At 48.2% G+C, this 25,286-nt stretch overlaps 1 protein-coding gene across 1 annotated transcript in view; it reads right to left on the bottom strand.

Moving 5' to 3' along the window:
• Positions 1-25,286, bottom strand: part of ZBTB16 (zinc finger and BTB domain containing 16) — a 197,781-nt gene that overhangs the window by 41,402 nt on the left and 131,093 nt on the right. Inside the window, exon 4 of the mRNA XM_068988709.1 lies at positions 23,179-23,265. Coding sequence (XP_068844810.1) covers positions 23,179-23,265 — 87 coding nt within the window. The remainder of the gene's footprint in view (positions 1-23,178; positions 23,266-25,286) is intronic.

The following is a 25,286-nucleotide window of genomic DNA, read 5'->3' as shown; positions in this document are numbered from 1 at the left end:
ACACTGATGTAAGCGTCATGCCCCATTCTGGGCTCTTCCCATGCTATCCTATTACATACAATATCCTATTATACTTGTCATGAATGTGCCCACCTTACAGATGAGGAAGTGAGGCTCAGAGTTCACACAAATTGCCCATTTAGTGACTAAATGACAGGGGAGGGATTTACACCCGGAGAACTGACTCAGGTCCAGATACCCACCCTGCACCATCCTCCAAGTCCACAGATTTCTGCCTGGAGGGGGAAAATGTCTGAAATCAATCCTTTGGATCAACCAGTACTTTGAGATCCCATAGCAACCGGGTGGAAGGAGGTATTAAAAAGTTCTGAGGAACGTGGGTCTAAAAATCAATGTACCATCTGACTAGTGTCCAGTTTCCAAACTAGCCGAGAACTAGGCCGGTTCCAAGAGAGAAAGAGTGTTCAAAGGAAGCCCATAAATTCTGACGCCCACTGGAGCACAAGACTTTCAGCTCTGCCCTCTAGCTCACCTTGGACCCCAGAAGCTCGGACAGGCAGCACCAGGCCCGGACGTCTCTAAGGCAACAATGGTCTTCTGAACCTTTGCTCTTGCTCAGAAGTTTACCAAGGTCCTAAACCAGTCCAGGCAAACAGGGACATGGGGGGCAGGGAGAGGAAGACAGAGCCTCTTGGCAACTAATTTTGATAATGCTTTTGTGTCGAGGTCAAAGGTTAAATATGGCCACACTAATCCGCTTCTTCCAGAATTAAAGCACAAGGGAGATTTTTCTGTAGCTTAGCAAGACAGCTTTTCTCATGGCTGGAGAAATGGTCCTGAGCAAGCCCACTGAATGGGGACGCCTGGCTACTGGAGACATTCTTGCATTTATTTGGACAGACCATCCCAGGCCCTGGTCACTCGGTCAGAGTTATTTATTATTAAGACCAAGGTGAAAGGAATGCAAAGTGGCACTTAAAAAATGTAAGAGTCCCTCTGTCCAGTTCCACCCGCTTCTAAATAATGTTTTCTGAGATGCCGGAGAAAGAAGGGGGAGAAAATGCTGGGGAACCTCGCCCCCACACACAGAAACTGTAAGAATCATATATGCGAACTGCCAGCAAACTGTGGTTCTTAAAGAAACTCTAATAACCCACCATATATTGGCTTCACAGGGTGCAGGGCGCTCCACACCTATTATTCTCTGAGCCTCACAGCAGGCCTGTTAGGTAAGCGAGCTTTTTGGAGCCCTTTCTACCAATACAGAAACTGAGCTTCTAAAAGGGCAAGCGACTGACTGGTCCAGAGTCTCGCTTCTAATAAGCGGCAGCACCAAGGCCAGAAACAGTCTTTGTTGCTGTAACTGCAGGAGACAGACAGACATCCTTCACGCAGAAACACGGGGCTCCCCCGCAAGCAGGAGACCCACAACAAGAAGGCCAGAGGGAATGTGGGCCGGAAATGTCTCCTGGATTCATTTTCTTGAAGCTCTCCCCACCCGGGGAGGGGTGTGCCACTGAACTGGCAGGTGAGAGAGGAAAGGACACAGACCCAACTGGCGGGGGGGTGGCTGCTGAGGAGGCGTCCCCTCCGTTCCTCCCACTCTGGCTGGGAGCAAACTTCTCCTTTGCCAACCCCCTTCCCAGCTGGGGGAGCCGTCACCACCCCAAGGCAGACAGGGGAGCTCCCGAGGGAGGCAGTGGTCCTGCGAGAAATGATTGTCCAAGTGTCAACAACCTGCTGCTTCTCAGAGCCTTGGGGTCAGAGGCCAGGACGGAGCACAATGGCTTTCTCGGGCTGAAGGGTCCAGGGAGCGGGGCCTCTGGGGGGTCCCGGAATGCAGAGGCTCTGAATCCAGGCACCGGGGTCTCCTGTCTTGCCCTTTTATATCCTTCCTCTCTGCACAAACGCCAGACACCGCCAGCCTCAGAAATAGGAGACTAAGAAAGGAAAGGGATTAGCGACAGCCTCCATCTGCAAGCCTAAACACGCAGGTTTTACTGTGCAAGATACAGGGAGCAACTCAGTCACCATCCCCATGAGATAAATTTACCCTAAAGCAGCATGAGAAGAAAACTCAGCCTGAGGGTCTCCTCCTGCCTCCGAGCCCTTCCTGGCCCCATCACGGCTGGGCGCCCTCCCATCTTGCTCCTGAGCACGCCGGACACAGCCGTCCTCTCATCTGCAAGCTCCTGAATGGGGGTGGGGGGCAGGTGAGGCAGGCTACCCTCAGATGCTGGCAGGTGGGCACCTGCCACATGCCCATGGTTGGTGCTCCAGTCACACAGGGCGGATGAGCAAGGGATGACTGAGCTCAGGTTCCTTCTGGAACTTTCTCCACACTAGAAATTATGGATCTGGAATGGATGGCATGCGGGATCTGACCTATTCAGATCATATTCAATCAAAAACCCTAGGACGCCTCTCCCTCTAATGTCTGTCCATCATGTTACACTGAATAGTTAATTTCCAGATGGACCAGCCTGCTTCCCCCACTACTTTCTGTGTAATTCAAAATATATGGTAACAGAATTTTACTTTTTTTTTTTTTTTCCATGCAGCATTCATGTATGTGCAGGGGACAGGATGGTAGGTGCAGCAGAGCAAGCCAGGGAAGCGAAGGGCCAGGAAGAGCTGGGAGGGGTGCGGTGCAGAGGGTACAAACTGGGTATCTGAAGGGCAGAAACCAAGGCCCCCAAGGGGCTCCCAAGCTGGGACAATTAGAACGATAGCTTACATGTGAATTTGCCTTTCACCTCACAGGGACGTTACTGCTGAGATTATTCTAGCTGTCACATCCATCTTTGGCGTGATTGGGGCAAGCATGAAGTTCTAGTTTTTCAGGTAAGGAATCTGAGACTTACAAAGGTTGAGTGACCTGTCCAAGGCTATACAGCTGGCACGTGAAGAGCAAAATTCTGAATTCAGACAGGTTCCCTTTTCCTGCTTTTCACCAGGAAGCTCCCTTTATTGCTTTTGGTTAACCACACAACAAATACTGATTGGGTGGCTACTCCTCTAAAAACAGTCAAAGGGTCCAGGGACCAAAGATGGTTCAGACAGTGCCCCTCCCCAACACATGGAGTAATAAGACGGCCAAGTGGTGCAAGTGGAGTTATGCCCGTGGTGCAGGAGATGAAAAGGAGGCCATGCCTTCCAGTGCTTATTTGGGGAAAAGGGGGTGACAGAGGACGGCCCTGTCTTAGCCTCCTTGGGCTGCTCTAGCAAAATGCTGTGACTGGGCGGCTTAGCCATCATTTACTTCTCATAGTTCTGGGAGCTGGAAGTCCTAGATCAGGGTGCTGACGTGGCTGGATTCCCAGTGAGGGCCCTTCTTGACTTGCAGATGGCTGCCTTGGAGCTGTGTCCTTACATGGAGGCGAGAGCTCTAGTCTCTCCTGATTCTTCTGTTGTTGGTAAGTCGCTAAGTCATGTCCGACTCTTGGCAACCCCATGGACTGCAGCACACCAGGCTCCTATGTCTGTCACTATCTTCCAGAGATTGCTCAAATTTATGTCCATTGAGTTGGCGATGCTATCTAACCATCTCACCGTCTGCTGCTCCCTTCTCCCTTTGCCTTCCATCTTTCCTAATTTCAGGGTCTTTTCCAACAAATCAGCTCTTTGCATCAGGTGGCCAAAGTATTACAGCTTCAGTTACAACATCAGTTCTTACAACAAACATTGAGGGTTGATTTCCTTTTAGGATTGACTGCTTTAATCTCCTTGCAGTCCAAGGGACTCTCAAGCATCTTCTTTAGCACCACAATCTGAAAGCATCAATTCTTGGGCGCTCAGCCTCCTTTACGGTCCATCTCTCACATCCATACATGACTACTGGAAAAACCAAAGCTCTGACTAGACAGACCTTTGCTGGCAAAGCGATGTCTTTGCTTCTGCTTCTTATAAGGACACTAATCCCATTATGGGGGTTCATCATCCTTATGATCTCATTTAAACCTGCCAAGGCTCTACCTCCAAATACCTTCACCTTGGAGGTAAGGGCTTCAAGACATGAATCGGGGCAGGGAACAGGGGTGGAGGGCAAACACAAACATTTATATAACATAAACAATGGAGCTGAGAAGAAATAGTCTACAAAAACAAGACACAGGAAAATGAAGGAGTCAGGGGAAGATACAAGGAGAAGAAAAGCAGCAGAGAGAGATAGGAAATTATAAGTGCTTCAGGATGAACACTGTAGGTGGTAGCATGAGATGGCCTGAAATTCTGATTGGAGGCATTTTCTGGGCCACGCAGTACAGCCTGATCTTATCTCATCCGGAAGGTCTCAACCCTGGTTTTACATGTGAGCCTCCTGGGGAGCTTTAGAAAACATCCATCCTGAGCCCCTCACTGGCGCCCTCACTGGAGATTCTGATTCAGCAGGTTTGTAGTGGGAATCCTTGCTTGCTATTTCTTTTAAAAAAAAAAAAGCTCCCCCAAGTATTTTAATATATAGCTGATATAAATATATTTTAATGTATAGCTGATAAACGACAATGAGGACCTTCCAAAGGAGGAACATGGGAGAGACAGCACTGGGTGTGGGCTGCCATTTCCTCCTGCAGTTCAGGGATCAAACCCATGTCTCCTGCATCTCCTGCATGGGGAGACAACACCAGCAAGGATGCCAGAGCCAACCTTAGCTAAGGTAAGTGCATGAGGCTACGCCCTAAAACCAGCCTGGACCCATCAGCTCCACACCCATCCTCCACTGCCATCTCCATCTGACAGAACTGGGCAGGAATGTGAAGACAATGGGGCCCTCCACGCCACCATCCTGGGTCTTACGTGATAAGACCATCACCTGGGGTCCTTTCGCAGAGTCAGCTGCCTTCAGACCAGTGACTTCAGTCTAATCACGTGCTCCTGAGCAATCAGGCAGAGACATAACGTGGGGGATACTGTGGGCAGGAACTATGGGTTTCTGGCTGCAGCAGAAAGAATTTCAGGCAGATGAAGGGATGAGAGATACTCCAATCACCACCCCTGGATCCCCACAGCATGCATCTGATTCAAGTGCCTTGTATCACTAATTATCTTTTCAGCTATGTCTGTGTTTTTTCCTCCCTAGCAATTGTTTGCTTTCTGAAGGTAGGATTCCAATCTGATTTTTCTACTTTGAAAAAAATTGATAGAGTAATTCAAACAGTACAGCTGGTGGGCAAGTGAGATCTGAAGAAGTTCAGAGCATCGGCACCATTTTTGCTCTGAGCTTCTCAGACCCCTAGGGGCCCTGGCAGCTCTCAGTGCAGACCCTGATGCACGGATAACCAAGGAAGGCCACGTGGACAGAATCTCCTACTCTGGAAACTCCCAGGAAAGGGGCTGAGCATTATTTCCAGATCGAAGAGTTGTGGGAATCCCAGGAGACGGGAGGAGTGATCCAAGACCAGGATTCCTGGGTTACATACCACAGTGCATGCGTGAAAGCTAGGTCATATCTGACTCTTTCTGACTCCACGGACTATAACCCACCAGGCTCCTCTGTCTCTGCAATTTTCCAGTCAAGAAAGTCAGTTGCCATTCCCCTCTCCAGTGTATCTTCTTGACCCAGGGACTGAACCCACATTTCCTACATCTCTCACATTGCAGGTGGATTCTTTACCACTAAGCCACCTGGGAAGCCCCCTAGACCACAGTACATCTCTCTAACTTGCTGTGTGATCCTGGGCAAATCACTGAACCTCTCTGAGGCTCAGGATCACACTCTTTAATGCCTCCTGCTCCAATTTTGAAGTCTAGGATTCTAAATATGTTAGAATTTGAGATCTGGAATTAGCCTCTCCCAATATGAGCAGCAATATGAGTATAGCCCAAAGCTGGGCTAATAAATGTAAATGGTGATTCCAGGCTCTATTTTGTAAGGTGGGGTTGTAACATTATGACTCACTGATGGATGAGGCAAGTTCTCTTTCTGAGCAGCAACCAGGCCTCCTTCCATCACCCAGAAGCTTAAGATGTTGTTTTTGTTCAGTCACTAAGTCATCTCAGATTCTTTGCGACACCATGGACTGTAGCACGCCAGGCTTCCCTGTCCTTCAACTATCTCATGGAGTTTGCTCAAATTCATGTCCATTGAGCTTAAGATGGGGAAGCCATAAGCCATCCCAGGACAGGGGGTCCAAACTTGGGAGCCAGATGAGAGCAGGGGCCAAGATGCTGCCTTCTGGACCACTTCCCCAGAGACAGGGGTTCCCAAGTCATTTCAAAACAGCGCAACACTTGGTGCTCCTTCATTTGTCAAAACCCTCAAGTGTGTTTCCCAGAGGAGAGAAGTCAGAGCGACTCTAGGGCCCAAGGGGCAGCTTTCCAATACAAAGTCTCCCCCTTTTCAATTCCTGTAACTAAAATGAATATGGAAAAGATAATTACCTTTAAAACATACTTAATACTTGAACACATTATCTCTACCTGCAGAAAAAGAATGTTATCTGATGGGATCTTCCCCATAAGCTTAATCAAATTGCTATCTTAAAACTCTCTGGAGTCCTGTGAAACAGTAATAGAAAATCTGAGGCAGAGGCTGGAAGCATTTTATATTTGTTTGGTGGAGGGGAATGTGTATTCCATCTAACAATGGGCACTTAGAGACAAAGTCATTTCCAATCTGTAATGGATCTTCTCCAAACGGGCAGGGAACACTTCATCTGACCCAAACCTGTAATCCCCCTGTTAGGTAACTTTTCCTAATGTTCCGAGAAGGAAATGCCAAAAGAAAAGCCTTTTCCTTAATACCTGTTTGGGGTTCTTCTTTGGTAGGAAATCTACTCTAGTTGGGCCTGGGACACTTAACACATGGAGAGACTTACCTTGCTACTTAACTCTGGGCTTAAACTTGGCAAATAAATCGATGCCTGTATTTTCCTTGCTCTGCCCAGCCCCCAGGCAGTGCCATCCGTTAAGCTAGTGGAGTAGGTAAATTACCTGCCCAGATCGTGCCCAGGGCGAGTGGCCATTTGCAAGGCTGGAGAAAACCAAAGGCAAACAGCTTCTAAGAAGATCGAATGTGAGGACTGGCTGTGTTCCCAGCATCTCAAGCTTGCCTGGAATGACCAAGTAAACAGCTGCCGCAGAAGTGCCTGGCCAGCCCAGTTCATCTTGTTGACAGAAGAAGCGATAGGTAAGAGGTGATAACATGCTGCATCTGTTAGTCACTTATCCTGCCTGCAGCCCCCCGGAGGGTCCTTCATGTGTGGGGAGTGGTTCCCCACCCCCCACCAAAGCATGGAGAGCAAAGGGGGCATCCCAGTGCACAAAGTAAGGCAATCAGAGGCTTACAGAAAAAAAAAAACATGGGGAGTAGGGGACAATCCTAGGGAAGTATTACAATGATCATCAAGATACAGGGTTGCTGGCATGCGAGCAACAGATTACAGAACAGCATGCGCTGCCTGTTATGGCCCCGGTGTTGTTTAAAAGACAACAGAAAAAGATGGTGGAGCTACAGGAGGCACATTTCTTCTGTTTACACGTATTTTCTAATTTCCCCACACGGAGCGCACACTACTTGTGTGATTCTTTGCTTAAAACGGGCTGCCTGGGTCCACGCTATTCATGTACGCCCTCTGGTCAGAGGGACTCCTCTCGGGCATGAGAAGGCCTGGCTGTTTTTCTGAAGATGTACAACACAAGGCAACTCCAGTCTCCTCTGACTGCGGTCAGATTCACATCCTTCCCCCACTGAGGGTCCCGACCTGATCCCTTCTTTCTTTCTTCCCGGCAGTCGGCAGTGGATACGGAGAAAGGACAGGAGGAGGTCTCTGAGCCATCCTGCTCCCCACTGCCTCCAAGAACAGAACGATCCTGAAGGCACCAGAGCCTCCTGCATTGTCTGAACGGTCACCATTCTGCAAACTGCTGGCTATCTAAAACAAATCCTGAGATGCAGCAGGTAGAGGGGATTGGGCTGAGGGTATAAAAACCAACAAGACCTAGAAGTTGCTTTTCATTTCAGTGAAGATATAATCCACCACAAACCATGAAACACACCCTTTTAAAACACACAGTTCAATGGTTTTCAATGTACTCAGAAAGTTGTACAACCATCATCAACACTAACTCCAGAACATTTTATCACCCCTCAAAAGAGACTCCATACTCATTAGTTCTGACTCCCCATTTTCCACTCCCCTCAGCCTCTGGCAACTACTAATCTGCTCTGTTCCTGTAGATTTGCCTATTCTGAATATTTCACATAAACGGGGTCATACATTATGTAGCCTTTCGTACCCAACTTCTTTCGTGTTGGTTTTAACATTCATCCATGGTGTAGCATGCAAGTGTATCTATTCCTTTTTATGGCTGGATAATGATACCGATATACCACGTCTTGTTCATCTATTCCTCAGCCGATGGACACGTGGGTTCCAGTTTCTACGCTGAGGGTATAAATGAAGTGGCTATGAACACTGATGTACAAGTTTTTGTGTGGATGGATGTTTTTCAATTCTCCTGGGCTAGAAGTGGTTTTTTAAAAGTAAATTCTTGTTATTAGGTTGTCATTTGTGTCTCTCACACATCAAAAAAAAAAAAAAAAGAGCACAGGATATTTAAAAGATAGTTTGAAATATCTGAGACTTTCAACTACATACTTGGGTTCCAAGAAACTGACAGCTGTGGGTCCTTGTTGTTCCCTAATCCCACACACGTATTTTTATTGCAACTCCTCTGGTCCTCCACCCCAGGGGCCACCATGTCACCATCCTTACCCCGTGGGCTTCACCAGTCCAGTTCATCCTCGAAGAAAAAATCTGCGCTATAGCACATGAAATATTTAAGCTGTTTTTCTAAATATATACATTATTCAGCTTACAGTCTATAAAATATTTACATTGTTCCTCCCACCCCCAAATATCTGCACTATTTACAGTACAATCAGGAAAACATTAACCTTTGTAGGGCTTTTTGTTGTTGCTTTTACCTTTTAATTTATATTGGAGTACAGCCAATTAACAATGTTGTGAGAGTTTCAGGCGGACAGCAAAGGGGCTCAGCCAAACATATGTGTATCCAGTCTCCCCCAAACTCCCCTCCCATCCAGGCTGCCACATAACATGGAGCAGAGTCCCCTGTGATATCCAGTAGGTCCTTGTTGGCGCTCTATTTTACAAGGCATCCATTCTACATGGCAGTGTGTACATGTCCATTCCAACCTTTGTTTTGTGACCTGGGCAGTTTTCCTGGGTGTCACTGGGTGCACACAGACGCAGGAGCTAACACAGTGTTTAAAGCCAGACGGACAGAACCCGTCACACCTGTCACCAGAGGGCACAGACCATTGAATTCCTAGGGACCAGAGGACATAGACCATAGAATTCCTACGGAGGCAGTTCTGGAGGCCAAGCTCGTACCCTACTCGTGTTGACATTTATTGTAGTTGCTCTCTGAAAAATGGGAGCTCATTCCTATTGGGCCCTGGCCTGGGTCACCCCTCCAGGTGTGACGTCAGTCCTCACTTAATTTTAAGGAAAGTCTCCCCTGCTACCCACGTCCTCTATCAGGCCACGCTGAACACAGACAGTGGTTGTGATCCCTGAGCACTGGCACAAGCCCCTTCCAGGTCCCGAGTTCTCCATCTGGAGTCACCTGCCTTAAGAGTGGGAAACTGAGGTCTGGACAGTCATGTCCTACATCTGCCTCAAAAACCCATTTACTTGCACTTGCAGCCTTTTTTTAGAAATTCTCCTCCATGAAAGAATGAGGCTCAAAGGTGATATTTTTTGTTATTTATAATATGACCTTAATTTTTAGAATCAAACAAGGGACTTCACTGGAGGTCTGTGGCTAAGACTCCGTGCTTCCACTGCAGGGGACATGGGTTTGATTCCTGGTTGGGGAACTAAGATCCCACATGCCGTGCAGCATGGCCAAAAAGTAAATAAATAATGTAAAACTATATAAGTAAAACATGCCAATAAGTCATTATTATTATATAATAATAAAGAAAATAAATACTAGTTCTTATTATTATTCAGAAATAGATATTAATGCAGAAAGTAAAACCTGCTTTGCTCTGTAATCCTATTCTTTAAAGATAATCACTGTTAATAGGTGGACTGTAGAGCCTTATAGAATCTTACAGGATGGCTTCTGTATTTTACATGAAATAAGATGACACTAAACCACCTTCTCCTCTAATCACCTTTTATCGCACAAAACATCAGGGCTCTTTTTCCATGCAGGTGCCATAATTAACAGAGTCCCTTCCTTTGGACACGTAGGTTGGTCTCAGGCTTTGTAATTACATATAATGCTGTAATCAGCATCTCTAAGGGAAGCTAAAAAACTGATCTTTGTGACGTAAAGGCCAAAGCTGGGCATGAACCACCAAGGGTCCCTGAGCATCTGCGGCAATGTAATAGGGGTGACCTGCCCTGGGTTTCCAGCCCAGCTCTGCTGCATGCCCCCCCGAAACGTCAGGAGTGTGAAATCAATTCTCTCATCTCCTGGTTGTTCAACTCAGGAGAGATTTCCTCTTCCTCCTCCTCCCCCTCCCCCCAGTACCTCTACTTACCCTGCTTCTGTTTTGAATCTCCAAAATAATGTGACAAGTTAATGATGGTACAATTATCTAAATGTTTAACAGACATGTTATCTAAGTGAGTCGGATTGAGATTCCATCCCGCTGACAATAAACATCAGTGGTGGAGCAGAAAGCGATAGGCAAATTATAGCAAACCCTGCAATTTCAATGCTATTAAATTGGGAGGAATAACAGCCTTGAGGCCTGTAAACTCTGAATAAAATAGGCCCTTGTGTTTGTCCAACTATTAAATCAAAATGCTACCAACATCCTAGAAAAAAACAAGGCGATTTATGGCTTTTCAAGTTTAAGTTACACATTGGTTTTTATTAACTCCTTTCTGTCATCAGGCAGCAGTGGTATCACGGGGGGAGAAGGGAGCACAGCCAGAGAGGAAGGGGCAGGAGCTGAAAAGATGGAGGGGATACATGGGGCCAGCGGGAGTCAGGGTTGGAGAGGTGAGTGGGAGCCCCAAGGCTGACCACGGGGACTCTGGTCTGAGGATCACATGAAAGGGAAGAGGCCATTCTGAACACAGGCAATTCTGAATCCAGTTAAGTCCTCTCTGCATATGAACCTTCGAGTTGCAAACTTTCAAAGATGCGAGCGTGTATCTGGTTCCAGCGAGGAACCAGATCCCACGCCACCCACGCCAGCTGTGAGTGAAACTGCAGCTCGCCCTCCGTCTCCCGCTGCTGACAGTCCACCAGCTCTACCATCTCCCACCTCCTCGCCCTCCTCCAGTCAGGAGCGCTTCTTGCCTGCTCACTCAAGGCCAGCCCCCCGATGCCAGCTCTCGTATTGTACTTTCCAAGGTATTGCACGGTAAGATGTTTTATTTTTTATGTTTGCTATGAATTATGTGTGTGAGAAGTATTATAAACCTATTACAGTACAGTACCATGGGGCCGACTGTGTTAGGGGTACCTAGGCTAACTTCAATCGACTTACGAACAAGCTGGACTTACCAACCCACTCATGGAACAGAACTTGTTCGCATGGAAGGGACTTACGACCATAGGAGAATGACACGCACCCCGGAAGTTCCATCAGACTCCCAGCTGGGGGCCCTGAACTTGAAGCCCAGCTCTTCCACTGAGCGAGCCATGTTACTTAAACTGCTCTGAGCCCACCGCTCCTCAGCAGTGATAGGGGCAGTGAACCTGCCTCTTAGTGGGCTCTACCAGATAATATATAAAAGCACCAGAGCCAGGCACAGTCCAAGCTCTGAACAACAGTCCTCAAAGATCAAAACCATTTCAATCCCCTTAAACTTCTGGAACAGTTTTTAAAAGACAAAAGATCTTCACCTTTAATTTCTTCTTCAGACACAGTATGCATTTAATTTTTTATTGAATACACATCTAAATAAAATGAAAGAAGCGGTTGTCTACTGGTGAGACAGAAACTGTAAATGTCTAATGTGCTTAGTTATGTCTGGCTCTTTGTGACCCCATGAACCGTAGACCGCCAGGCTCCTCTGTTCATGGGGTTCTCCAGGCAAGAATACTGGAGTGGGTCGCTATCTCCTATTTCAAAGGATCTTCCCCACCTAGGGATCAAACTTGTGTCTCCTGTATCTGAAGATGGATTCCTTACCACTGGTCCACCTGGGAAGCCCCTGAAACTGGCATAGGTGCAAATGTGCTGAAGTGGAGAAAAATGTAGACCATCCATCCAAGATCGGAACTTCAGGCTGTGCTTGGAACCATGCAACCTCTCAAACAGCAATTCTTCTTACCTAATTCCCACTCCCGATATTTGAGAGAAGCAGAGAAACAAAGCAATTTGTCCCATGTCATAAAGCAAGCCTGTGACAGAGCCAGGATAAGAACTCAGAACTCAGTTTTCCTTTCCCCTAATTCATTCTTGTTTTCCCTAATACCAAGCTGCCCCCACAGGACAATGATGTTCATCGTTTCCACTATGATGGGAGACTGCTGGAGGTGGGGACCGAGTGAACCCTGCTCACTGCTGTATCCTTATCCCAGGGCCCAGCATCAATGTCCAGCACAGAGCAGATGCTCAAGACGTCTTCTGAATGAATGAGCTTTAACCTCTTCTAGCCCAAATCAATCTCAGTTCAATTTTCCTCTCCAATCCCAAGAGAGCTAAATACCACCGATCCCCTCAAAGTGTTAACGCTTCATGCAAAAGTATTGGGGTGGTGGATGGGCAGAGCTCAGAGGTTCTGTAGGGCAGCGAAACTCTTCTGTATGATACCATGGTGAATACACATCATTATACATTTATCAAAACCCAGAGAATTTACAACAACGACACTGACCCGTTAACATGAAATCTGCAGGATAATCATGTATCAACCTCGGTTCATCAGGGGTAACAAATGCACCCTTCTGATGAGGGATGTTGACAGGGAGGGAGTTGTGTTGGGGTGGGGAGTAGAGGGTATACGGGATACTCTATGCTTTCCACTCTATTTTGCTATAAATCTAAAATCACTCAAAAAAAAAAAACAAACCCAAAATCTATTCACAAGCAGCAGCACTGGAGGTCAGTCCAGAAGGAGCCAGAGAGACCCTGGCACCGCTAGGGTGACCGGTGCAGAAGGCAGGCATGGCTGGGCAGCAGGTGACAGCAGGCTGCTGTTCCCTACACCACAGCAACAGCTCCAACAGAGCTGAGAGCCCTGGGCTTGGAAAATAAAACTCTATATTAGGCATCAAACATGCCTTGATAGTAATAGCACAAAACGAGCTCAAGAGTAAGTCTGTGCTGGAGTACTGACTGTACAAACAGGGGCACATGACTCTCCCTCCCCAAGTGCCCATGACGTCCTGCAGCCGTCCCGAGCTCGGGCTTTCTCGGGTTCAATTCCCTGGCACACCACGTGAAACGCTATACCAATCACCCCTGATATTTACAAAAGTCAAAAGCTATTATGCTTTCAATGGGAGAGGTCACGCCAATCCAAGTGGAGCCCACGTGTCCATCTGATGACCCCCTCCTCCCCCCCGCCCTCCAGCCTGGGCCAGGGTGGGAGGCTCGTTCTGCCTTTTTTCCATGTCAAGCTATGGGGAGAGGAAGTTCTTTCTCATCTGCTGGCCCTTCTCCCTTTCCCTCCCCCATCCTCTTTGGGACCAGGGGAACAGAGAGACTGCCCTTGGGAGGAGGAGCCAGAACAGTTGCTGGTTTTCCTACTGCAGGAGGACAGGAGCCAGCCGCCCTGACAGGGCTCCTCCGTGCCCAGCACCACCCCTCGTGCCAGGCCCAGGGCGGGAGGGGGGGCCAGAAGGCCGGCAGCCACCCCCAGGTAAGGAATGTAGCTGCTCACCCTCTTTGATTCTCTGCCCCGGCTGCTCATCCACCACCGAAAGTCCTCCAAACAAGGACTTCATTTTCTCCTCTGGAGTTCAGGGCCAGAGACAGTCCCCGCAGCTCTTTCCAAGTATCCTTAATATATCAGGAGGGACAGAGGGGCCAGTTCAAGCAGGCAGCCGACAACACCAAGGTGGGGGCACAGCTCTCCGCACAATCAAAGGGTGTACATGTGCGTGCTCGCGTGTGTTTGTGTGATATCACTGCCTTCTCCTCCCAAAGCCACGACAAGGTGTCTCTGAGCCTCCTTCATACTGAGGAGGAGAGGGCCCCAGGGAGGGCGCCTCCAGCGCCTGCTCCGTGCTACCAGGGGTGGGCAGGTCCTGCAGCACCACTGCCCTTGGCCGCCGGGTGAGTCAGCTGTTCTGGGCCACACGACCCTCCTGAGGTTGACATGGAGAAGCTGAGAAGGAGCATCTCAGCATTTGCATCTGCTTGAATGGCTTTCTCTATGACGCAGGAAGGTGGAAATGAAGCAAGTTTTTCTAGGCCAGCAAAATAAAGTCCTTATTTTGTAGTCAAGAGTGGAGAGTACTTTGGCCTGGAAGTAAGAACTCGTGGGTCCTAATTCTGGTTTGGCTTATTTGTTCTCAACTGACCCCCCTCTGCAAACACAGGCCTCTGAGCCCTAGTTATTTAGGCTGTTGAATGGGCAGAGCTGAGCCCCCGGCTCTGCACATTAGGTATGATGCCCAGGCCCACACGGGGAGGAGAAGCAACATTAAAACACAGGCTTTAGGGTGCAGGAGCCCGAAGCACACATTCTAGCCATCCTGGACAGGTCATCCTTAACTTCTCTAAGTTTTAATTTTCTCTAGCAAAGAACAGGGAAGGAAAATGTCTATGTTTTAGGACGGTAATAAGGACTTAATAAAATCATATCTCCAAAATACCCAATAGAGTACAGCTACTATGTTATCTGTGAATGCATGCTAAGTTGCCTCAGTCGTGTCCAACTGTTCGCAACCTCATGGGCTCGCCAGGCTCCTCTGTCCATGGGATTCTCCAGGCAAGAATACTGGAGTGGGTTGTCATGCCCTCCTCCAGGGGATCTTCCTGAGCCAGGGATTGAACCCGCATCTCCTATGTCTCCTGCATTGGCAGGCAAGTTTTTTTTTGTTTGTTTGTCTGTTTTACCACTAGCGCCACCTGGGAAGACTATATTATCTGCGACCAAAGCAAATTCACCCTACTTGTTCATTTCCTCCACAACACACTGTAGCCTTTAGGAAGGCAGGGACCACCCCTTGCACACAGTAGGTACTTCAAAACTTAGTGGATAAATGAATGAAGGAAGGATGGGATGAATCAGCCGCACAGGCTACTCTGGTATGTAGCGAACACAAGTCACTAGCCTGGCCAACCTCGTGGGGCAGGGAGTGGGCTGGAGAAGAGAGGGGAATTGCTTTGGAGCAAGTCTGGAGATCAAGTTTCCTGGGCTCTAAGGCGTCCGTGAAGCTTCCTAGCCCCAGAACTCCTAAGCTCAGGAATGACTTTCTGTCTCTTTTCCTTACCTGGGTACTACGAGGGCATAAAGTGGGATGACACAGGTCTGATGACTTGTATTTCCAGAATACCCAGGTTCCTAATGGCAACAGACATGGGCCAGGACACCAGTGGGGGACTCGAGCTCCTGGAAGGGGGAACACAGGACCTTGCTCTGTTCCAACCCCAGCTCTGCAGCCTGTCCAGCCTAGTTGGATATGTTATCGGTTTAAACGTCAGAAAAGGGCAGTCCCCCCGGGAAGCTTTGAGCATTCTAGGAACTAGGGCCTTAAATAAAATCCACGAAATCTGCTGAGAGGCTGTTTCACATGCACAACCTCATGATGCCCTCACCTCTCCCCACTGCACCTACAGCAGGGGCTCTTGGCTCTACAGGTACGCTGGAAACACCCTCTTGACCAAAGGACACACCAGGATCCTCAAGATCCCATTCGCTCAGCAAAGCAGCTGCACCCCATTCTTACTCCTTGCTTACTGTATCAACCTGCCCCTTCCCCTCTCACCTACCACCATCACCACTGACTGAGCGCTTACTCCATGCAAGGCCTGTGCTGAGTGCTTTCCACGGATCATCAAACTAAATCCTCACAACATCCCTTGTACGACAGCATTGTTGCTGTCACATCACCAAGGAGGAAACGGGCTTAGGGAAAGTTAAGCGCCCTGCCCAAGCTCATAAAACGTGGAAGTGATGGGACTAGATAGGACTTGAATCTAGACAGTCTGACACCAGATTCCAAGCGCTCCGAATACCCTGAATGTCACACTCAAGACTTTGGGTTCCAAGGGTCCCGCTTCCTTGAAACCTGCAAGACAAACCTGAACCACGCTATCAGGGCCCCCACTTGCCTGGTGAATAAAGCCCTCGAGAGGTCATCCTCCCTGAGTAGCCATCTGCACATCTGCCTTTCCTGCTGTGGGGTTCTCACGGGCTCTCTGGCCTGGCCCCCAAACACTAGCATTGGCCCCATCTCTCTTATGTTCAGATTGCACATAGACAGCTGTTCTGAGTCCCCTACGTGCGGACGTGTTAAGTCACTTCAATCGTGTCCGACTCTGTGCGACCTGACCCTATGGACTGCAGCCCGCCAGGCTCCTCTGTCCGTGGGATTTTTCAGGCAAGAATACTGGAGTGGGTTGCCGTGCCCTCCTCCAGGAGATCTTCTCAACCCAGGGATTGAAGCTGCGTCTCCTGTGTCTCCCGCGTTGGCAGGTGGGTTCTTTACCACTGTTGCCACCTGTGAAGCCTCTGAGTCTCCTACATATGAATTAAAAGAGGTGAAGGTTCCTTCAGCTCAATTCCAAGGCTGCCGCACTGAGATCTCCCCCCTCCCCCACAGGGCCTGCTGCAGACTGCCCCAACCCCCTTGCCCTCAGTTCAGCAGCTGAGGTATCTCCCCTGCCCTCTAATTAATGCCACCCGATCCCATCTGTTGCCCCTAGGCCTGTTCACATCCCAAACGGGGATATACAGTGGCTCGGACAACATTATGATTTGTAAAACCCACTCCTAATTAGTTTGACTTTGAATGAAGAGGGTAATTATTTTTAAATTTATTAACTGCTGCCTGGCCAGAGAAGTTTCCAGATCAAATGACATGGGGAAGCTATTTCTGTTCAGTGACGCAGCAATTTATATTACTGATCGGTCATTAAAACCTCTGGCACAAAACCACTTGTGTTTCCTGAGCCAAGATACTGTCCGTGTGTCAAATTTCAAACCCGGAGTATAAATTAAGCCATTAATGGTATTTATCAATTTATCTGGACTTTTAAAGAACTACGTACTAATTTAAGACATTCCTGATATAGAACCCAACTGGTGCACTGGGTGTGTGTGTGTACGTGCGTGTATATGTGTTTTCTCGCTTTTTATTTTACTGAACAGTGTAAAAAAAATTCTGATGTGTAAATGAAGTACAGGCATCTTGGGGAGCTGCAGAGCTGTTAATTCCTGACTGCTCTGCAACCCAAACATTTTGGAAGCAGCAGTGTTTTGCAATATGTATTTGTCATAATATAAAAGGTGTAAAGTGATCTCTGTTTATCTCCTCAAAGTCTTAGCTGTAGCAAAACAGAAAACTGAAGTGTGACAACGAAGCCTGAGCCCAGCCCAAGCGTAAGTGTGTCATCCCTGAGCACCAGCTGGAGCCCACCAAGATCCTGGAGGGCAGGAACAAGGAAGGGTCACACCCACGGAGACAGAAGTCCTCCAGGGTAAGTGGAGGAGCTAAAAGGGTGAGCCCTGAAGATGATGTGTTTGGCGAAAATGGGATTGGAAATAACTTTCTCCTAAATTCATTCTGCAGTGTCAAGAATATCTGAGAAGCACCCTGATAACCCATCCCAATGCCATGCTACACGTCAGCTCTGTGAATTCCCTACGCGGCGGGGCTGCCTTGGGCATGGAACTCCCAGACCCTATCTATTTCAGGGATATTGTATACTATCTCCCGAGGGGCACACGGTCATCAGGGTATTGAGGATGCTTAGTTAAATAGGTCACAGGGATCCAAAAGAGCTCTGCCCAGGATGTGGCCATGAGCTACACAAGCTCTCCCTAAACCGTTCAGCCACAAACCCATGGACAATAGTAAGTCAATGAGCAGGCAGCTGGGGATTGGTAGAAAGAGCACTGAAGTCAGAGTTGGGTCCAGTTCCAGCTCTTCACTTCCTAGTGCTGAGCTTCTAGGCCTCCATGGTCTCATCTGTAAAATGGGTACAGTGGAAGAAAGTGTTTGATAAATATAGGTATCAGAAACATAAGACGGCAGTTTCATGACTTTAATTTCCCAGGGTCTCTTCCTTCTCAGAGCTTCTTCCCCGCTCTCCTGTTCGCTCTCTTAAAGGATATCTGGTACCCCACTGGCTTCCCCCAGTCCAACAGCTTTAGCATCACTTTCAGCATTCCTTATAACGAGGCCTCTCTCTTCCTCAGAGGCTGCCTTTCTTAGAACAGAGATGGCATCTAGATGTCACGTTGTGTTTTCTCATTGATTATTAGGGGAGTCCGAGAACCCATCTGGGTGCTGCAGGTTCTACAGGTATGTCCCCTATAGTACTGTGCCCAGCTCTGCCTGTCAGCAGAACTGCCTCGATGCCAACCTGAAGCTGACAATACGGCCACCACCACCTCTGTCCCCAGCCGAGGACAGCCTGCCCAACACCAGGAGGGGCCAAACACTTCTCCTGGCAAGGAAGCGTGCCCCTCGCTCACAGCCAGCTGGGAAGGGAGCCTTTCTTAAAGCATCCACCCTGGTTTCTTCTGCACAATTTGGATTCAGCTTGGAGATAAAGCAGAAGTAAGTCTGAGGGTTAAGACTCCGGTGGTTAAGACTTACTTCTAATGTAAGGGGCACAGGCTTGATCCCCGGTCAGGGAACTAAGATTCCCACATGCCTTCTCCACAGTACTATGCCTGGCCCCCAAACAGGTCTGAAGGAGCCGGGCTCCACCTCTGCTAAGGAAGGATGGGCACTATACCCCTTTGCAGGTGAGGACATCTGAAGGGCAGAAAGGACTAGGAACAAGGTTATCCACCTGCTAGCCAGCAAAGTTAGATTCCACCCCCTCCCCAGCTTCTGACTCAAACTTCAGCTTTTTTCCAATCACTGTTGTTCAGCCTCTCAAGTCATGTCTGACGTGCCAGGCCTCCCTGTCCTCCACTATCTCCCAGAGTTTGCTCAGACGCATGTCCATTGAGTTGATGATGCCATCCGATCAATCTCACCCTGTCACCCCCTTCTCCTCCTGCCCTCAGTCTTTTCCCAGCATCAGGGTCTTTTCCAATGAGTTGACCTTTGGCATCAGGTGGCCAAAGTACCTGGAACTAATATTCTTTTCTGAAAAATGTTGGTCACTTTCAAGTCCTCACTAACTTAATAAATCCTGGAAGGGCATTAGTCCTAAGACACCTCCTGGTTTTCAAAGCCCAATCAATACCAAACTCAAACAGGTTGCAATGTCATTTATACCACTGAATTATACACTTAGTTAAAATGGCAAATTTATGTATCTTTTATGACAGTCTTAAAAATACACTAATATATCAAAAACTACAGAACTGGATCCTTTAAACACATGACCAGGATGTGAATTACATCTCACTAAAGTTGTCTGAAAAACAATACAGGGAGCAGGTCTGCGTTGCTCACTGCCATATACCCAGTGGGTGCCAGGCACACAAAAGGTGCTCAAGAAGTGTGTGGGGTCCTGTCTGTGAACGACACACCCATCTGCTCACTCAGCAGGGACGCAGTCTCTTGCCCTGGCCCTGGCACTTAGGGCAGCTTGCTCCCTGCTGCTGCAAATTTAATCTGGATGGACAGAATTAAGCTGCTTTGCAAAGCTGGCTCAGAGTTTGGTGTCCTCAGCCCCCAAGTGGAATTCTCAGAGCAGGATTCTCAGTTACATGTGCGGTCCAGAGGCAACAAGAAATAGCCGGGAGTCTGAGAGACATGCGTCCTTCCCTGGCTTTTAAGAACACCAGCTCTGGGATCCTGGGCAAAATCTGCTGGCCAAGTCCTCTTCTCTAGAACCGAGCCAGGGAGACACTGACTGGGCTGACAGCTCACCTAGAAAGTTCTGCTTAATGCCACAGGTCAGGGCAACACCAGCCCAGAGTGCATGATACCAGGACTATGACATACGTCTTCCACGTGGAGAGGCTGATTTTGAGGGGCAGGAAGACGAGAAAAGACTGATGGCAATCACGAACAGCAGCAGCAGCTGACTGGTCTTCCTTCTTCCCTTCCGGCCCCGGTAGCAGCTCAGGGGCCTGCTTCCACAGAGGGCTGCCACCAGTCCCTCCTTCCCTGATGTCTGTCAGTCTCCACGAAGAGAGGGAATCTACTCTTCCATTCTTTGAACCTGGGGTTGACCTGTGCCTGCTGAGAGCAATGAACTGGTGGAAGTGATGCTCCGTGTTCCCAGCCTACCTTTTAAGAAGGCTGGAAGTTTCTGCTTCCTGACTCTTGGAGCCCTGAGTGAGAGGTCCAGGCTGCTCTGGTGGAGAGAGAGGCCAATGGGAGGAGGACTGGGAGGCAGATACGAGAGGGAGGGCGCCATCGTGGACACCCAGGCCCACACACCACCCAATGCAACCACGTGAGAGACCCCAAGTGAAAACTGCTCAGCTCAGCATAGTCACCTACAGAAACGTCTGATATGTTAACACAGTGTGGCTTTAATCTACTGTTAAGAGTGGTTTTCCTTGCATACCAATTGGTAACAAACACTCCTGCGGTCAATTATCAACATAGAAACTGGAGTGATATTTTAAACCCATAAATCAAGTCATGTCATTCTCCATTCAACACCCTCCAATGGACTGTTTTGCCCATTTTCTATAAATGTTTGTCTGCATACATGTGTGTGTGTGTGTGTGTGTGTGTGTGTGTGTGTGCACAGTGTGAGTGTGTGTGTAGTTTACTGAGTCATAATTCATATACCATATGATATACCAGTCATGCTTTTCAAGGACAAAGTCAGTACTTTTTAATGTATTCAGAGATGCACAACCATCACCACATTTTAGAACATTTGAATCACCCCAAAAAGAAACTCCATACCCATTAGCATTTACCATTTCCCCCCAAATCTCCCAGCCCCTTACTAACTTCCTTTCTGTCTGGAGAGTCACCTATTCTGGATGTTTCATGTAAGCAGAACCATACAACACATGGCCTTTTTGACTGGATTCCTCCACTGAGCATAACGTTTTTAGAATTCCTCTTTAAAAGGTTTAGAATGTATCAGCATTTCATTCCTTTTTATAGATGAGTAATACTCCACTGTATGGATAAACTACTTTTTGTGTATCCATTCATCAGTAGAAGACACTGAGTTATATCTACCGTTTTGGCTATTATAAAAATGCTGTTAAGAACACTTACATACAAGTTTCTGTGTAGATATATGTTTTCATATACGCAGGAGTGGAATTCCTGGGTCACAGTATCTGTTTACCTTTTTGAGGAACTGCCTGTTTTCCAAAGTGGCTGCACCAGTTTACACTTCCACCAGCAGTGTATGAGGGTCCTGATTTTTCCACAATCTCAACAACACTTCTCACTGCCTGCATTTTTATTAAGCTACATCTTGGTGAGTGTAAAGCATTTAGTATCTCATTGTGATTTTGATTTGTCGTGCCCCAACGGCTAATGATGTCAAGCATCTTCTTATGTGCTCAATGATTATTTGTTTATTTTGGAGACATATCTATTCAGTCAGATCCTCTGCACAGTTTTTGCTTTGGTTATTTGTATTTTTATTAGAGTCCTAAGAGTTCCTCATATTTTCGAACCGAATGAAAATGATTTGCAAATATTTTATCCCCCCCCTGCCCCGCAACCCCAAGAATGGACTCTTGGCACATGCAGAATAAAATCCAAATTCCGTGCCAGGACTGAGAGACCCACCTAATTTCTGACCTCACCTCCCACCGCTCTCTGCACCTCACTGCCTGCCCCCTACCACCACACCGCTCTTCCACAAACCTGTCAAATTCAACCCACGTGCAGGAGTGTTACAAGTATTTGTTCCTTTTACTCAGATCTTCTTCCCCGAAACCTTTAAGTAACTAACTCACTTTCCAACTTTACTGCTGAGCTCAGATGTCACCCTCTCAGAGAAGACTGACCATCTGACCTAAAATATCCCTTTTCTCCCTTATCCTGCTATATTTTTTCTCACTAGTGCTTATTACAGCCTGGCATTATTACTACACAATCACGTGCCTATCCTATCGCCCTACTGGAATCTCAGCTCCATGAAGAATGCTATCTGTCTCATATGTTATTAGACCTTAAAGACTCCCACAGTGCCCAGGATATTACAGGAACTCAATTAATATTTATTAAATTAAATGCATCTACTACTATTTATCGAATGCTTATTATGAGCCAAGCATTCCCCTAAATACTCCAAATAAAATATCTTATTTAATCCCCCCAACAAATCTATGCTGCACGGTAGATACTAGTATTACCCTACTTTTCCAACAGGTGAGGAAACCCAAATTAAGAGGGCTTAAGTCACGGATTCACGGCTCCACCAACAGTAAATGGCAGTGTCAGGATCAAACCAGTACCATTCCCGTCCCCACTACTCACTTCAGCAAGTCACGCACCCTCCTTTGAATCTCGCTTTCCTTATCAGTGACACGGGAGTAGCTTTCTACTTCACAGAGTTATGGAAAGACTGGCTCACTGAGATCAGGTAAAGCACTAAGGACAGGGCCTGGCATGTTGTGAACGCTCAGTAAGCGTGAGCTACAGTGATGACGCTGCCGCCAAGTACCGTGATGGGATGACACTGATGCTATGAAATCAATGGTTTGAGATCACCGCAATATCACTGTTGGGTAATATTGTTCAAATGCACGCCTGTGGACAGACTGCTTTCTTTTAGACAGTGACTAGACTCTTGCAGAAGGAGGGCCAGCCCACTGGGCCACTTCAGAGTTAGACAACATCACTGACTTTCTAAAGCCTCTGAAAGTACCAGCATCTCCATGGAGATGGGCTCCAAGTGGCCTATTAGAGACAGAGAGCTTGGCCTGATCCAGGGCAGCTGTTCTTCTGGGGCAAAGTCACACTTATAAGCTCCTGCCCAGCCAGCTCCACAAGCAAGGGTAGCTGAAGATAGCACAAACCACCCCACTCACAGCTCCCCAGGGAAACAAGGGCCAAGATACATCCACACGCCACCACAATGGAGGACCTGGAGGATGGGGTCACTCAACAAACCACCCCACTCACAGCTCCCCAGGGAAACAAGGGCCAAGATACTCACATCCACGCGCCACCGCAACAGAGGCCTGGAGGATGGGGTCACTCACTCACCAGTATGGGTCTGCCTGTGCGTCTCCAGGGCTTCCTCCTTTGAGAACTGGGCACCACACTGATCGCAGACAAAGGCTTTGGCACCCGCTGCAAGAAAGGGGAGGCAGTTACCTTATTATTAAGAGTGACGCTGCAATAGGAAAAGGGGTCCTGGGCTAAAATCGTGCAGGTGGACCCTGGGGGAAGGGGCTGAACACCTGTGAAGCTCTCAAGTCAGGGATAACCCACGGCCCCAGAGCCAGCCTGGACCCACCTCCAAGATGTGACCACCCACCCAACTGAGCTCCCAAATGCCCCCCCAGCAAGGGCTCTCCCAGGCAGAAGAGGGAACAGAACCAGACAGCCATAACAAACAGCGAAGGGATCCGGGAGAGATGTGCAAGAAGAAGGGGGATCCTAAGGGGTTCGCACCCAGTGAGGGATGGAAAGCAGTCCCTGATACTGTGAGGGGAAACATGCCCTGCTTCCCAGACTATACTTTATGGAAAAAAAGAAACTACTGACACAGCAGTACCTGGATAATTCCCTAACTGAGTATGCCTGGGGCTTCCCTGGTGGCTCAGATGCTAAAGAATCTGCCTGCAGGGCAGGAGACCCAGGTTCCATCTCTGTGTCAGGAAGATCCCCTGGAGAAGGAAACGGCAACTCACTCCAGGATTCTTGCCTGGGAAATCTCATCGACAGAGGAGCCTGGTGGGCTACAGTCCGTGGGACTGCAAAAAGTTGGACACATCTGAGCAACTAACACTTCCACTTTCTGTGTGTCTAAAACCAAACTGTCGGGACTTTCCTGGTGGTCCAGTGTCTAAGGCTCCATGCTTCCAATGCAGGGTGCTCGGGTTCAACCCCTGGTCAAGGAACTAGATCCCCCACGCCACGACTAAGAGTCAGAATGTCTCAAAGAAGTTCGAAGGTCTGCAGCTAAGACCTGGAGCAGCCAAATAAATAAATAAACGTAGGTATTTTTAAAAAGTCAAACCAAACCACATCTACCAAAAAATAAACTTAAAAATATTTAACTGTCTACCCCCCAGGCACCACCTGCAGCTTACAATTTAAAATCTCTGAATGACTCTCCTTCAGAATAAAGTTCACAGTCCACAGGGTACTCACAAAGCCCTTCCTGCGCTTCTCTCTCCTGCTTCTTCTCTTGCTCCTCATCCTCGATCCCTGGTCTCCAGCCCTCCTGAGAAGCACTGGTCCCCTGCAGGAGCCTCGCACTTCCACACTGTGAGCTCTCTGAGCATCCTTCTCTACCACCTCTGTCTCTGACAGTCCACCCCTCTCCCCAGCCCCACAGTTCGTCATTATCATGCCTCAGCTCCCACCCTTGCCCCAGGTCTGGTGAGAGGGACCCTCTCCAGGCTCTCACAGCACCCCATTTGTTCCAGGTTGCGGTCTCACCAGGCTCTCTCCTAAAGGCCTGTGGACCCGTCTCCAGCTCCCTGAGGGAGGAAGTATGTCATCATATGCACAGTTGTATCTGCCTAACACCCAGTGGGAATGAATGACTATACATATCTGTGGAATAAACAAAATCAGTTCAGTGCAATTCAATTGGATCAGCTTTTTTGGAACCATTTTTACAAGCATCAAAATAACAGTGCCACAATGTGACAATGACTTTCTACCACTTGCTAATGGCTTTCAAGGCTCTGTTCCTTCATCTAGGGGGCACCCGTCACCAGCTGTGGAAGGTTTTCCTCCAAATGTCTTCTAGCTGCATCTCACGCCCTGCATGTTGATAACCACTGCCCCTACCGAGGCCCTTGTGGGTTGTGTCCAGAACACTGGATGACTCGAGGACTGCCACACCACCAGCCACCCTCTGATCCACCCAACAGAGGCAGGTTCCTGATTCCTCACACTTCCTTGCTCAAAAATACACAACAGCTCACAATTTGCACTGACTCTAAACTCCTCCTCGGGCATCCCTGGTGGTTCAGCTGGTTAAGAATCTGCCTGCAATGCGGCAGACCTGGCTTGGATCCCTGGGTTGGGAAGATCCCCTGGAGAAGGGAATGGTTACCCACTCCAGTATTCTGGCCTGGAGAATTCCATGGACTGTGCAGTCCATGGGGTTGCAAAGAGTCAGACACGACTGAGTA

Source organism: Capricornis sumatraensis, chromosome 16 (assembly GCF_032405125.1).
Source record: "Capricornis sumatraensis isolate serow.1 chromosome 16, serow.2, whole genome shotgun sequence".
Taxonomy (NCBI): Eukaryota; Metazoa; Chordata; class Mammalia; order Artiodactyla; family Bovidae; genus Capricornis; species Capricornis sumatraensis.
This window is presented reverse-complemented; position numbering and strand designations above follow the sequence as displayed.